Here is a 14,751-nt window from a genome sequence, read left to right on the forward strand (position 1 = left end):
GTTCATAATATGTTTTGAAAAAAATGTAAATGTAAAACAAAGGGAAACATTTGGAGTCATTGTTGTTTATAGCTTATCACGCTATTATTTTACTGTTCCGGCCCACTTGAGATCAAATTGCACTCACTGTATGTGGCCCCTGAACTAAAATGAGTTTGACACCACTGTTTTAAACCATACCGTAAAGAAGAAGTGGGCAGCCCACAGTATGACTCAGCTAAAATGCTGTTGCAGATTTTTATTTACATTTTTAAAGTCTGTGCACAGTGAAGCTGATATTTAGCTGATATTTAGATTGAATCCATTTTTGAATCATCTTTTATGTTATCCGATCCAGTGAGTATCGTATCGGCTTATCCACTGCAAATATTCAAAATAATAATCCCCTTGCCCCTTTAGTGCGTCATTTCTATCAGGGTCCTTTGCTGTTGCAGACACAGGTGTGTCTGCATTTGTGTGTGTACTACTGATGAAAAGCAGAGAGAGCTAGAGAGAGAGAGAGAGACCAGTGGGCTTGGTGATCATAAAAAATCATTAGGAGGAAGAAGGGAGCTGGCAGCAGGGGAAGTAAAGAGCTCTGGCAGATATGAGCTATGCTGGCTGTGCTGCAGTGGTGTTGGGGGGGTGGGGGGGTTAGGTAGGTGGTGATGGTGGGAGAATGAAGCTGGTGGAGCTTCACATCCAGACCTCCAGCAGTCTGATTTACAGCTGCATTAAAGGACCAGTCAGAACAGCCACTTTAGGAGAAGATATATGCCATGATGTATGCCAAGCCGCTGGCAGTGCATTGCTTACTCAAACGTGCACAAAAGCTGTCACATATATACAAGCGGGATTTCAGAGAGTGTAGCCTCCAACTCCTCTGCAGGGTCAAAGCATATGGAAGACAACGTTATTCCCGAAAAGGCTAAATGTCATTTGACAAGCACACGTTTTAGCATTTTGCAGTCGACTCACATTTACAAGCACAACGACAGGTTATGGAAATGTGTAGTTTGAGTTAATTAAAATTGTGAGTTTTTACATGACATAGTTGTACAGTGGAGCTGTCGGTGACAGTGCAAGCAAGTGAGAAAGAGAAGAAGAGCATTGTTCTGACAGTGTAATACCAGCCCGACAGTGACGCCTGATGAACAGACGTCAGGACAGTGGTCAACAATGGACCAGTTTTGGTTCATTCATCAAAGTCTAGACGAGGTAATCATTTGAAATTGTAAGAATTAACCACTGGATTTAAACCGAGTTTGCAAAAACATGCAGACGTTCGCCGAGATTCACTCAATTTTTTTTATTATTACTTATGAAAGCAAATTAACTGACAGCCAGAACAGACTCGAGGTCTAATCACTTCTTATTAAGCTCAGCTGCTTTTCCTTGGGATTTTCCCTTCACTCGATTATCAAACTGCACAACCTGAAATATCACAATGAATGGTTTAACATCTGCGGCGTTCACAATTATAAATGAGTACAGTACAGTGCATAATCATCATCATCATCATCACACGAGAAAGGTCAGCACTGACATTATGAAAAGCTGATAAACACGTTTAGTGAGTTCTTTAATTACAAGGAAGACAAGAAACTTTCCATGAGAACTTGCTTTTGGGGAACTTTGAAATTATTCAAAATAGGAAACTTCCCATGGGAATTACAGGAATTAATGAGAATTAAGTGAACATTTTGGAAAATTTGAGTAATCTATGCGGAAATAAGATAATTCTGGGATTTTGAGGTTTAACAAAAATTAATAAAATCTATAAATGCTAATGGCCACATGAGTATTTTTTGTTGCAGTACCACAAGTGGCCACTGGATTTTCTTTTTGCTGCAAGCCAGAAGGGGGAGGGGCTTGAACCAGTTCTTTTAATACATCCATGGCATGTGATGGAGTAGTGCACACAGTGCATGTAGAGGGTGTGGCCTTAATAGCCCTGCAGAAAGTAGTTAGCATTGAGGTTAAACTGTATTTGTTTCCACTTTTGAAAGTTCCCAGAATTAGGCAACCCTAATGTTGACTCATGACTTTCTTTGTTTTGTGGTTTCCTTCTCATATATGACTGTACATAACAACTTTGTGATATAGTTTAGACAAGTTCCAAATACACAGCCATTATTACCACATAACACCACACCTGTAGTTTGGCCCACTGCTGCACACATTCCACTACAATGCAGCACAGAAAGTGGGAGCGTAAGAAAGAAAGTAACAAAACAAGGGGCACAATTAAATTTATCTTTATTCAAATAACAGATATTTTTATGTTCAGTCTAGACACAATTAATATGTCAGCTCGGTGCATGCACATTTATAAAGAGTGGCCCCACTGGGTATTAGAGGGTGGTAGCACTAATGTGGAGTTACTGGCTCAGTCCCTTACTCCCTGAGATACAAAGAATAGTAGGGAAGCTCTCATGCAGGTCAGGCAATAAAAGACCTGGCTTTCCTTTGTCATCTCGTCTTTGAGGTGACCCCGCTGTTTCTCCTCATTCGTTTATTTTCTTCTCTCCGTCCTTCTAAACTCATGTGGGTAAAATAGTAAAGCATGCTGCGTCCTACCCTTGTCCACAGAGGCAGGGCAAAACAGAGAGCCTGTTTAACGCTCTCTTCTTAATGGATGATAATGGTTCTTACATTTCATTTCCTGGCTGTGCCCAGAGGATCAAGACGATGTGGGAGAAGGACTCTTCCACCTCTTGCTCACAATTGTCCGGATTACAGCAATGCAGCAGTGATCGGAAGAACTGAACACTTAGTTTTAATCTTTTAATCAAATTGTCAATATACGTATATTGTTCTGGTTTGTCTTCCAAGTTGATACTAAAATATGTCAGTCAACAACCGCAGACAAAGTATTTAGTTTGTGTTTGTCAAGTTGTCCTTTTTCAAGCCACACCTGACATTTGTTTTCACAGTGAACCACAATTTGTGAGTGAGTGTGTTTGTAATTTATCGGATTTTTACCATTACCAAAAAATGACAAAACATAAGAAATCAATCACGTTAACCCTTAATAAGACAAGCTAACAGCAAACCTGAAGGAAATCCGTTGAGGATTCAGTCATCACTACATGCTAAACTTGCCGGAAAGCTGCAAGCAACAGATCGCAATGAATGAAATGACTGTCATGAGGACAATCGCAGTGCACACGTGTCCACATGTGGACAAATACCCTTGATGAAGGTGGTTGGACCTGAAAGTTGTACAAACTAATTATCTGTTTGCTTAATATCCTTTCAAGGTGCGTCTGTACCATTGCTCACAAGTAGTAGTGCTTTCACCAGTTAAACGCAGCTCACATGAAATTATGTGATGTGTCACCAGCATGATTTTGTATTGACTTATTTTCTGCCATTACAATGAGAATTTTAAATTTGCTTTAAAAAGGCAAAAAATATGATGTGGCAAATGTAAACCACCACTTAATGAAAACGCATTATTGCTTAAGTTTGGTAAAAGGCCATTTAAGTAAATGTGCATATGTTTTAGTGTCCATGTGTCATGTGCATATGTCAGTTGTCCCTTGTTTACCACGCAACACACGTGCTTTATCATCTTTTCACAGCAACACAAGGCTAACGTGATTTGAAAGGCCACCTCTGCAAGATAGGCCATGAACATCACAGCGAATAATCACATTTACATTACAACCACGTCGGCCGGCAAACAGTACAGCTGAATAAACAATACACATGTAGATCCATCTACAGATAATGGAACAATCAAGGTGTTGCCCGGTGTGTTATGAGGCAGGAGTCACGTGTGTGTGTATGTGTGTGTGTATCTGTGTCATGTGAGCACTGACGTGTTCTGCGGGTCTGAAGCCGAAGAGGGAGAATAAGATCAAACGAAAGAAAGGCAGAGGTGAGCGCTTTCTGTATTCTTGTAAGATTAGATTCACCATTTATCACAGACCCGGCTGCTGTTAGTGTCTCCACAGGTCACTTTGAGACAGCAACCAATCCTGTTGAACAAATTAGATCTTGCGAGCAGCCTGTAGCCCGTAGCCCATGCCTTTGAGGCCTGAGGCGAACGTTTGGGGCACATTTAGAATTCAAAAACCACAAGGACAAATGAAAGAGGAAGTCTTTGTCATGCTCCCCTGCTAAAAACACAGCAGTGACACTTCTGCTACACTTGGATGCATTGGAGTCACATCTAAAACTGGTGGTTACTGAAAGAAATGCAGCCTGAAAAGACATTAACATACAAGCCAGCCTGATGTAGTTTTTAATCTGTGCTGGCTGTGCTGCAGGCCTTTAAACATTATACTCATATAAATGATTTATAAATTATTTAAACAGATATGTTGTGTACAATAAGCTGTGACATTCTGGCTCACACGCATTGCCACACCTTGTGACAGTAGACGCCAGATAAGTGCAGAATATTTCATTTCATCAGTCTCACTTTGGTTTATCTGCCACGTTTACAACATCAACAACAGCTTTGGAAAATAAGCAGAGGTGCTCGTTCACAGCAGACGCAATTCAACCTGAAATCTGATGCAATATAACTCCAGCATCAACCATCTGGTGCTCCAAACCAACTAAAAAAATGCTCAAATCAAGTCTTGATTGCACCGTTTCATTGGCAAGGGCCTGTTAATATTTTATGACCAAACTTTTAACACCAAACTTATTTTCTTACAGTTGAAAAAAAACTGCAGCAACTGTACACTTCCTGTGTCCTTCATTCATCACGTCAGTACACAAAGCTGACTTCGCAAAAGGCATCGTCACAAGCATACACTTGCACGTATGGTGTATATATTCATTTATTATTACCGTTTAGTTTATAGCTTTGTAAGCACATACAATATGCATCTCAAATTGCTCATGCAGCAAGAATTCCAACAATGATATCGCTACACAGAGAATGGCCGGATGCAGAAATCATGACCTTTAATGCTAAAAGCACTGCAGTCCTATCAAAGACACAACAGGATAAAGAGGTCGTACTGAGAGATCTGGACTAATGCACCTGAGGAGATACAAATCTTGAAGGTACTTATCAAATATGATATGGTTGAGGTAAGGATGCTTTTACAGCAGAAGCCAATGTGCAGCCTTCTCTGCTGCTGAGACTTGTGGATAATAGCCCACACTGCAACCCACGCCACTGCACAGTGTTTGACTATAAAGCATGTTCTAAAGTCATCTTGAGATGTTGAATTTAAAATGATCTAGAAAAGATAAAATGGAGCATGTTTTAGTGTTTATTGTTTGTAATCAGACACGTTAAGGATAAAAAAAAAAAGTATCTAATCACTAACAACTTCTGGACTGATGTTACACAGTCAAAAGAAACAGCATTTTACATTAGCAGCTAAATCTACTGTGAATCAACTGAAAACTTCGTCATCCTATCATTATTATTATACCTCAAATGTGGAATGATGAATGACACAGGTCAACCATGTGTGACAAGATATTCTGCAGTATTCTCCCCAAGGGTTTCACTTTATCGCCAACTACATTTTAATGAGGAGACAAGAAATTTCAAGGCACGAGTCCATTGTGTCATTTCCTTCCTGGTCACCCCTTTGACTGCAATGAGAGTAGAGGGCATTTCAAGAAGCACAATGTCTAGCTCAATGCAAAAGGCAACGCTGCAGTCATTTGAAATTGTTTTGTGGAGGACGAAACTGTCAAGGCAGACTGAGGTGGAGGTGAACAGCCTCAGCAAGGCAAACTTTGATTCCAAATATGCCGGTTATAAAGAGTAATGAGGCATAGTTGCAATTCTGATGAGCTTCTCTTTCCTCTAATCTTCTCCTTCCTCTATTTAAACTTCCTGTCTGATGTACAACCAGTACTACTTCTTCTTCCAGGTTCTCTTAAATCTTGATGACCCTGTTCTTACATGATGTGCTACAAAAAGTAGGTGGTACATAATAGATTCCGACAAAGAGCTCCTTACTGGAAAAAAACATTTTAGTTTGACTCTTTGACCTTATCCAAACGTTTCTGCTACCACAAAATGTCACACACAACATCATGCAGACCACAACAGACTTACAACATTCTTCACACAGGGTCACACACGTTGCCCCTCTGCTTGGGTGGCACTCTAGGTTTAATCTGGTGAACCTAAATATGGACAAAACCTTTACAACAAGGGCTGCAAATCAACTGCAGACCGCGTGCACATGTGACAGTTAACCACCGTGACACTGAAAAATAAAAAGGACTGAAGATTCATAGTGAGTAGTTCCATGTGGGGGGGGTGTAAGGGCTAAAGTGGGGTTTGAGTTACATCATACAAGGCTTCTGCCAACACGAGAGCTCACACCACCGGCATATCCCTTTTGATTATGACCACACATTGTGGCTCTTAATCGAACAGTTCTAACTTACAAACTTCCAGTTCATACAGCAGCACCCTGGTTTCCATAGATAAGATGTCCTTACCTGACTCGGTTGCAGCAAAACTTTGTGAACTGCGTCTGGTTGAGGTATATTAGTCGGGCATCTTCTTGGTCAGCTAAGGACGTCTTCTCTGACGTGTCCTCCGTCTTTTCGTATCCTGCAGATTTGGAGAAAAGAAGTTCAATCAGGGACAAAATGTGCACAAACAAAAGTATGTTGAAAAGCGGTTTGACCGGTTTCAGTTTTGTTGCATGTCATCATGTAAAGCTGTACTTTTATAGCCCTTTGCCACTCACCCAATGACTACCAGAGCAGGGATCATCAGATAATCAGCACACGTATTTAACGTGTGTGAATGCAACTCTGTTACAGTTATACAACAAGCCTCAATGGAAAGGGTGCAGTTCACAATCTGATTATCTAAAACATTGAAAAGCTCACATTTCAGGGACCTTCAGGGAAGTTTCCTGGACAATAATTTACTGGAAATGTGTCATGATTAAAGCTGGGAATTCCCTGTAAAGAGAAAGAGAAACATCCTGCTGGCAGCAGTGGCTAGAATGTATCTGTGGGGATGAGCAGCAGCAGTGTGGAGTCAGTTAACTAAAATAAAGAGGAATTCACATACAAACCCTCAGTATTTTGGGATAACTTTGAGAATTTTCAAGGAAGGGAATGAGTCATTTCACTTAACACAGAAAGAAAATGTGCATTCCTGCCTCTTTCTTGCCAAAAAGTCAACACCATCGCAGGGATGCACCCCGTCCAGCTCCGTTACTTCAGTTGCATACATGCTTTCCATGCTGCAGAGAGAGGTGCTGTGTCATGTAAAAAGAATGTCAGGGGAATGTTGCAAATATCTCAGGACTTTGACTGTAGCTTGTAGACGCAGACTGCAGACTGCAGTGCAGCATGGCAAATAGGAAACACACAAAAACAAAAGATTCAATCTTTTAAACAGAGTGAAGTGAACAGACTGGTTAGGCATGGTCCAGTAGGATAAAAAGGGCACATGTCTGCACAGTACATGCATAATCTCCCCAAGTATACGCAGATAAAAAAAATACAATAGAAATAGTAAGACTCTGTAAACCAGGAAAATGAGCTAGCAGTCTCCATGACAGGGATCACCTAGTTTATAGTCTTAGTCTATAATTTCCTGAGATTCACATTTCCTTGTCCTTCTGTTTTAATTCAAATGTCTAGATTATGCCCTTCAAGCGCACTGCCAAGAGAGCACTACTGTATAATCCATAACTCATCAGGACACTCTCAAATTGCATGCATGTGATCAACTGGGTGCCGGATGACCTTTCCTAACTTGCATCAGTAGGGGTGGTGTTAGGGGGTTATGAGGTGAGGTGAGGTGAGGTTAGACACAGATAAATCCTTGGAGTTTAAAAATTGAACGACTGTCCATTCTGAGGCACAGAGGGAGGGGGAGAGAGGAAAGATCAACAACAACAAAACACAGTGTCATGGGATAGTGTAACAAGAACCTCCACCGGATGCCACAGTTGCAACCTGCACCTTGACCCCCCTGCCCACAGCACTGCTCTCTTGTCATGTCAAGAGGAAACAAAGTAGAAAGCTGGCTCAGTCTTCAAAGTAACACTTTCCACTTTCTCTGCTCTTTTTTCTCTGCTTCTTATTCTCACCTTACACTTTGCTCTTTGGAACTCATGTTTCACAAACCCTTGAAATTGCAGCTCTTGTTATTTTAATGATCTAGTCGACTTCATAAAGAGTTACTGCGTCTTCCAACCATTATCTCAAGCATCTGATAGCTTCTCTCCTTAGCACATGTTCCGGGGCTAAAATTAAAGTGCACCCTGCAGTCACTTGGTCACCGGGGAAAACATAGGCTGGCTATCCTGGTCCTGTTATGCAAGACGTCAGTATAGGGGTTTATTGGATTAGCCTGATGGCAAAAGGGTGAGTGGATCCAGGCAGCTACAGGGGATTAAACAGCGATGACTGGTCCTTAGGTAGGAAAACCTACCATGCTGCTGGTGATTATGACATGTGTTATTCATAAAGGATGAAAATACTGTTTATGCCCAGTGTCCACAACATAAAATATTAAATGGCAGTTTGTTTCTTTTTTGATGTGATTTTTTGATCTTGAAAGACAAAGACAGGTGAGATGTTTTAGAATTTGCGTTACGGCCAGTGTTTTAAGCCTGGGACACCATCGCCCTGACAGTTGCCCAAATGTCAAAAAGGTTCACATACAGTATGTGACACGTGCCATGTTTGCAAGTTGTTTATCTGCTAGGTCATTTCCATGTCCCTTCTCATCTTCCGATTAGCTCGAGCTAGAGAGCCTGATTACGAGTGATCTCGCACACCAACAGATGCCAAACGTGATTCAACATGCTGAATTAGCTGTAAAGCTTTTTTACGACCAACAGGCAGATGACCAAGGGATGGAGCCATGAAAGAAACGTCAGCCAAAGAGAAAACAAAATCTTGATGAAGCTCGAGTTATCAAGGAATAAGTGTCTGCAATGACAAAATGAAAACAGGGGACATCAAGGCTATGTGAAATAACAGGCCAGAGGAGCAGGCTAAGCAGCTGTGACTGATGTTGCGTCTCTGTGTTGAGAGTGAGCCCTCGCAGCAGGAGAGACTTGATGCTGGGGTAGGCCAGGTGCTGCAATGCACCAGTTGCAGCTACTAATGCTACTGCTGAACTTGGTCCTGTGTCTCTCCCTGCTTTGCCAGGTTTGATCCGATGACAAAAGAAAATGTATAAACCATACTGCTCTGTGGTTCAACACACAATATCCTGGCATGGTATAGAAATATTTCATATCCAAATAGATAAATATTTTTTCTCCAACTCTAGTTTAATTTATCGATAACATTTGAGAGATAATTGGTTTACTACTGAAAATGGGAAGACAATAACTGCGACATATAATTCCAATTCCAACAGTTTTTGGCTATAGCTACATTCTATTTTGTATTCTAGTCTTACCCAATACTAGCTGTAGCAGTTTGAATCCTTTATTTTAACAGCTCATAACATTTAGGTTCAAAGTTCAAAACACAACGGAAACCTTCCGTGTGCAACCTCCTGTAATTGTATCCAAATATAAAATTAGCACACAAGGCCAAACCTGATGGGGTAACACTACAGTCCAAGAGGCTAGAGGTGGTTGGAGGAGTTTCCATCATCAAAATAGCCTCCCCCTGTTTCCCCCACAGAAGCATTTCATGGATTTCCCTCCCCCCGTATCCAGTTCCAGATACTAACACACTGTTTGGATGATGTACTCAGCCACTTCCACAAATGTCTCACTGGGATTTACTCTTAATGTTCCCTGGTGGACACTGTGCATTTTCGCTGCACTAATTTCATTAACTGCAAGCCTCTCTAGGCTCAACTACCCTGACATGAATACAGAGGACAAGAATGGAAAACTATGTCGATACTCACCGTGAACACAATTCTTAATCTGCGTTATATTAGGCTTCACAACAACAACACCCTTCATCTATTAATGGACCCACCACATCATCCACACTGACTCCCTGTATGAAAACTATCTAAGAGGCATGGAAAGAGCAACAAGCAAACAAATAAATCTTAGTAGCAGTGGAGGACAGAAGCTCTTCAGGGTAAGACTCCAGGGAAGGGATTAATGCCACCAAGTGTTGTAATGAGTTTGGATGCAGGCCAAGTGTCAGATTATTGCTCGTGTCAGCCAACAGAGAGACAGGTGGAACAATAGTCACAAGGGGACACGTATTTTTTTTGGGGAGACAATGCCCAGTGGGGAAAAACTCAGCCCAGCATGGCTTGGCATTGGCCGAGGAATGTCGGTCTTCCCCGGGTCTATCTTTAAAACCCTTACAACATCTCTGTAGACTAGACCGTCATTGTTCTATCATCAATTTTTGTGTGTCTACAATGACACACTTTACAGTACACATTTGTATGTAGTAGTACTAGTTGCAGTATAAAGATCACACGTAAAACTGAATAAAGATTCTACGATTTTAAAGATTTTACGATTCTAGGTAGTAATGCATTCACTCATGTCAACTCAGGCACAGGTGCTGGGTTGGAAAATTATAACTGCCATGACCTTCGACATAAGCAAGATTAAACACATCTAATGTCAGTGGGAAAAGAAACATTATTGACTCTAGACTCAAGAATACGACCTAGCACATGACGCAAAGGGTTAAATATTAAACAGATGTGCAGGCACAGATCAACACTACACAACACATTCCCAAAATATGGTTTGTATACTGTATCGTTGCAGAATGTGACATCAGAAAGGGTTTTACAACTTCTTTGGGTCAGTACCTGTGTTTTCGATGATTACACAGTAAAGATTAAAACAAGAGATATAAAATACATCTTGCCAGAAATCAAAACGTAGGGAGACTTATTGTTTGTCCACCCAGAGTCCAGTATAAGTGTTGAGAGAACATGCACTGATGAGCGAGTGCCAGTAGGCTGGTCAATAAAGTGTTGATGAGGAGGAACGTGAGCTGGCCAGCTCTGTGCTGCCATGTGATTTGGTCAATAATTGCAGGGAGGGTGGGGGCAGACAGCTTGGGGTTGTTGACATTGATCTATCATGGACAAATGGATAGAAACCACACCACAGTGAAGAGGCTTGTGAAGAAAACTGCACCAAGTACTTGATGTGGATGAATATCGAGTGCCTCGACTCCCATTGAAACGCCTCACACAACACACAAGTTCACCAGTTCAGCAAGATCAGTGCTCACCTTTACTAAAGGTTATCTCAGCTTTTTTCATGATTCATGATTAAAACAATATTTCCGATTGTTTAAGCTTCTTAAATGTGAATATTTTCTTAATTTCTTTGCTCTGGATAACAAAGAAATCATTTAAAGTTAATCATTTTGGTAAATGGACAAAACAAGACATTTGAGAACGTCATAATTTCCAGGTTTGACGAACACAGATCAACATTTTTTAAGGTTTTCTGATATTTTATGGACCAAACGATTAATCGAGAAAATAATCGACAGATTAATCGATTATGAAAATAATCGTTAGTTGCAGCTCTACATCTCAGTTCCAAAAATTGGGACAGGGGTCTCTCAATCTCACAATTCACCATTCATATCTGCTCATCAACATCAAAGAAAAGATCTGCATATGATTTATTTATTCCACATAAATATTTAAGTAGACAGAAAACATACAGCCTACTTGTGGTAATCCAAGAGTCAAGACACATTTGTGAATGGGGAGAATACCTGGAGCAGGATATGGATGCACCCTCAGTCTATGCAACAGTAACATAAGTCGCTTATGAGATCACAGTTCTGTAAGCAGTACTCACAACAACAGGACAGCTGCGGAATTAATCCTTCTCCTTGCCCTGCTCCCCCGTAGGCTCCGGCGGGCGGGCTACTGTGGGACGGACAGTCCAGGGACAACAACACACAGCTGGGGCTTGCTGTGACATCACAGAACTGGCCTAGCTAGGCCTGGTTTAGCTTGGTGGGGGATCTGCAGGGGCCAAAATCTTTCTATTGAGTGCAACTTTATGAATGGCATATGGGGAGGGCAGGTGTTCAACAGGAAATAGATCTTGTGGATGCCAGTCAATCAGTCATTCATAGTGTTATGTCAACATTGTGACACATCCAGTGTGCACCTAGTGCTGGTCCCAAGCCCGGATAAATGGAAGGGCATCAAATATGTCGATCACTGAGCAGGCGATCCGTTGTGGCGACCCATTTAGAAGGAGAAGCCGAAAGTTAAAAAAAATGTAGATTTGAGGAGTTATTAAAACTCCCTAATGAAGACAAATAATCACTATTACATTTCAGAATCCAAATATTTTAAAAACTATAGACATCTCTATCAAACGTCCTGCAATATTCAAATGGCCCAAGCAATGACAATTAATCCATCCCAGTGTTTCAGTGATGCTCCCTGACCTGATCTGACATGTTTGTGGTGTTAGCATCACAGGCTAAACTAGCACCTCCATCTTCCAGAACGACATGTACCCAACACACACAGCATATATCCCTTGAGGTCTGTGGAGGAAATCATATCACGGATGCTATCCCTCGTCTGTTATTGATTCAGGCCCCAGTCTTGAACAACATTAATGTGCTCAGACCGTCTATTAAAAGCCATATCAATTACAGTACGGCTTGCATGGTAGGAGCACAGGCATTGATGAAAGCACCGTTTCATTGGCCCAACCACCAAAAAGAACAAATATTAAGAGTACCACCACATCCGTTTTCAGTCAGATAAAAAGCAAAAGCAGAGCACAGATTAGTGATGTACCATCTCTGACCACTCCTTGATGGTTTCAGCGATGACTGTATACAATTTCAGATTGTTTCAAAGAGCTGCATGGAAACTGCATTATTACACAACTGCATAATGTCAAACACTGATGAGGACACAAGAGATAGGGCAAGATGGAGGCAAATGAGCCGCTTTGGCGACCACTGAAGGAAGAAGCCGAAAGAAGTGAGAAGAGAAGTTTCAGACACTGATGTCTTAGATGTATGTTTAAGACCTACAGTATAGCTATCTGAGGAAGCAGCACCAACACGTAGTTGGATATAAAACTGGAAAAAGGGGGAATATTGCAAACCTGAGATTATAGAAGTGAAGGGCAGCAAGAGTTTCATCTTACCAACTACCAAAGGTGTTACGTTCCTGTCGAGAAGCACATAACCTCTCTCCATCTGACCTGTTTCCTGGAACACGCAAGACAGCAAATACAGCATCAGATGTGCACACAAATGACAACAACACGGCCACAACACGCATCCACTGTGACGTGCCTGTTTTTTTTTCTCATCAAGATTAAAATATCTCAACTTTTTGGAATACAGTGAGCAGTGAGTTTCTCTCTTCAGCTCAATCTCATCAGAGACGCTGTGAATGCTTTGTCCTTCTTTGTATAGACACATGCACAAGAGCAGTTTCACGTCACCCTCCACGTGGTGAACTGCCACGTCTCCTTTGCTTCGCAGACAGGGGAGAATCACTGAGGCGAGGGAAAATGAGTGTCTGAAGTTACACATATTAGAATGGCTGCAGGTAAGTGATGGAGGCAGAAAATATAGCAGAGGAGCTATCCCATGCCTGCACATAGACAGAATAGAGAGGCCTAAGGGGACTTGATATTACACACCGGCAGCCCCAGACAGGGGATTTAGTGGTGTGTTGGGCTTTTGTGCCACATTATTATCAGCCAGTGATCCACTAGGCACACAGGCAGCCCTCAATCCCTTCAGAAGGAAGCATTCTATCCCCTCCAGTCTCCCTCCCAACGCTGTTACCACTATTTAGACAGACTGAGGCTTAGCTGGTGATATTGAAATGCTAGGAAGGAACATCCTGGTTCACTTACACACAAAAAACATTCAACAATTGCACACGTATAATGCCTGACATGCATCTACAGCCTAAAGAAGAAGTAGGCTGGTGTCTTTCAAAGCCTGTATGTGTGCAATCAGAATTTCAAGAACACCTTCTACCATCTGCCGATATAAAAGGACAAGCATTCCGTCACACTACAGATTTATTCTCATCGGACAGGCTTACCTGCCTATCTTCACCTTAAGTATCAATTGTGAGAGGGGATTTGATCTGTCTTTGGATAAATACGCAAGCTAAGACAGCAAACAGGATGCTTGCAGCCATCTGTATAGCATTAACTTGAGGGGCTTCTGTCAGTCAGCTTTCCCAACTTGTGAGTGGAAGCCGGTATTAGGCCTGTCATCATTGTCTTAAGGTGTCTGTCTGTCTGTCTGTCTGTCTGTCTGTCACAGAAGCATCGCACATAAAACATGATGATAGCTACTGATGTCACCTGTTCGCAAACTCAAGTGTCCCAGATAAGGTTATTTTGGCAACACACACAGGCAGAGGCTGGCAGTGATGTCAGATGTTTCCACAGCAAACAAGTGGAGGGTGACAAGGACTGGAGCAGGACGTGGTGGGCAAGATTGGGGAGTGTGCAGCATTGAGAGCCGACAGTCAGGCTGATGGATTAAGTGGTAAGCCTGGCAGAGGACGGCCCTTTACAGATGGAAGCCTGCCTGATGCACTGTGGTGATTAAAAAATAAAAGTGAAGGGTGGGAAGGTCACTTGGGTTGTTATCAAAACAGCCAAAAAAAGAAATGTTGCAAAGCAGACATAGAATCGCCGCCAAATGAACACAAACATGGCGCCATGGGGCCGGAAATGTTGATATTGGAGCATTAGCATAGGTCGTGAACTTGGCAGGGTAAAGGATGTGATCGAAACCTGTCACCAGAAAGAGGCTTGGGAGGAAAATGTGGTGAAAGAGGGGACGATAGTGAACACCAAGTGGAAAACAGCAAACTGGTTTGCTCTTGGT

At 41.8% G+C, this 14,751-nt stretch overlaps 1 protein-coding gene across 4 annotated transcripts in view; it reads right to left on the reverse strand.

The window, feature by feature from the left end:
* Nucleotides 1-14,751, reverse strand: part of atp8a1 (ATPase phospholipid transporting 8A1) — a 90,530-nt gene that overhangs the window by 72,294 nt on the left and 3,485 nt on the right. For all 4 annotated transcript variants that reach the window (XR_009242165.1, XM_058650484.1, XM_058650486.1 and 1 more), the window contains exon 2: nucleotides 6,415-6,529. Coding sequence is in view for 3 of the 4 variants with exons in the window: in XM_058650484.1 (XP_058506467.1) it covers nucleotides 6,415-6,529 (115 nt within the window). In the remaining variant the exon portion in view is untranslated. The remainder of the gene's footprint in view (nucleotides 1-6,414; nucleotides 6,530-14,751) is intronic.

This window comes from Solea solea, chromosome 14 (genome assembly GCF_958295425.1).
Source record: "Solea solea chromosome 14, fSolSol10.1, whole genome shotgun sequence".
NCBI classification, from domain to species: Eukaryota; Metazoa; Chordata; class Actinopteri; order Pleuronectiformes; family Soleidae; genus Solea; species Solea solea.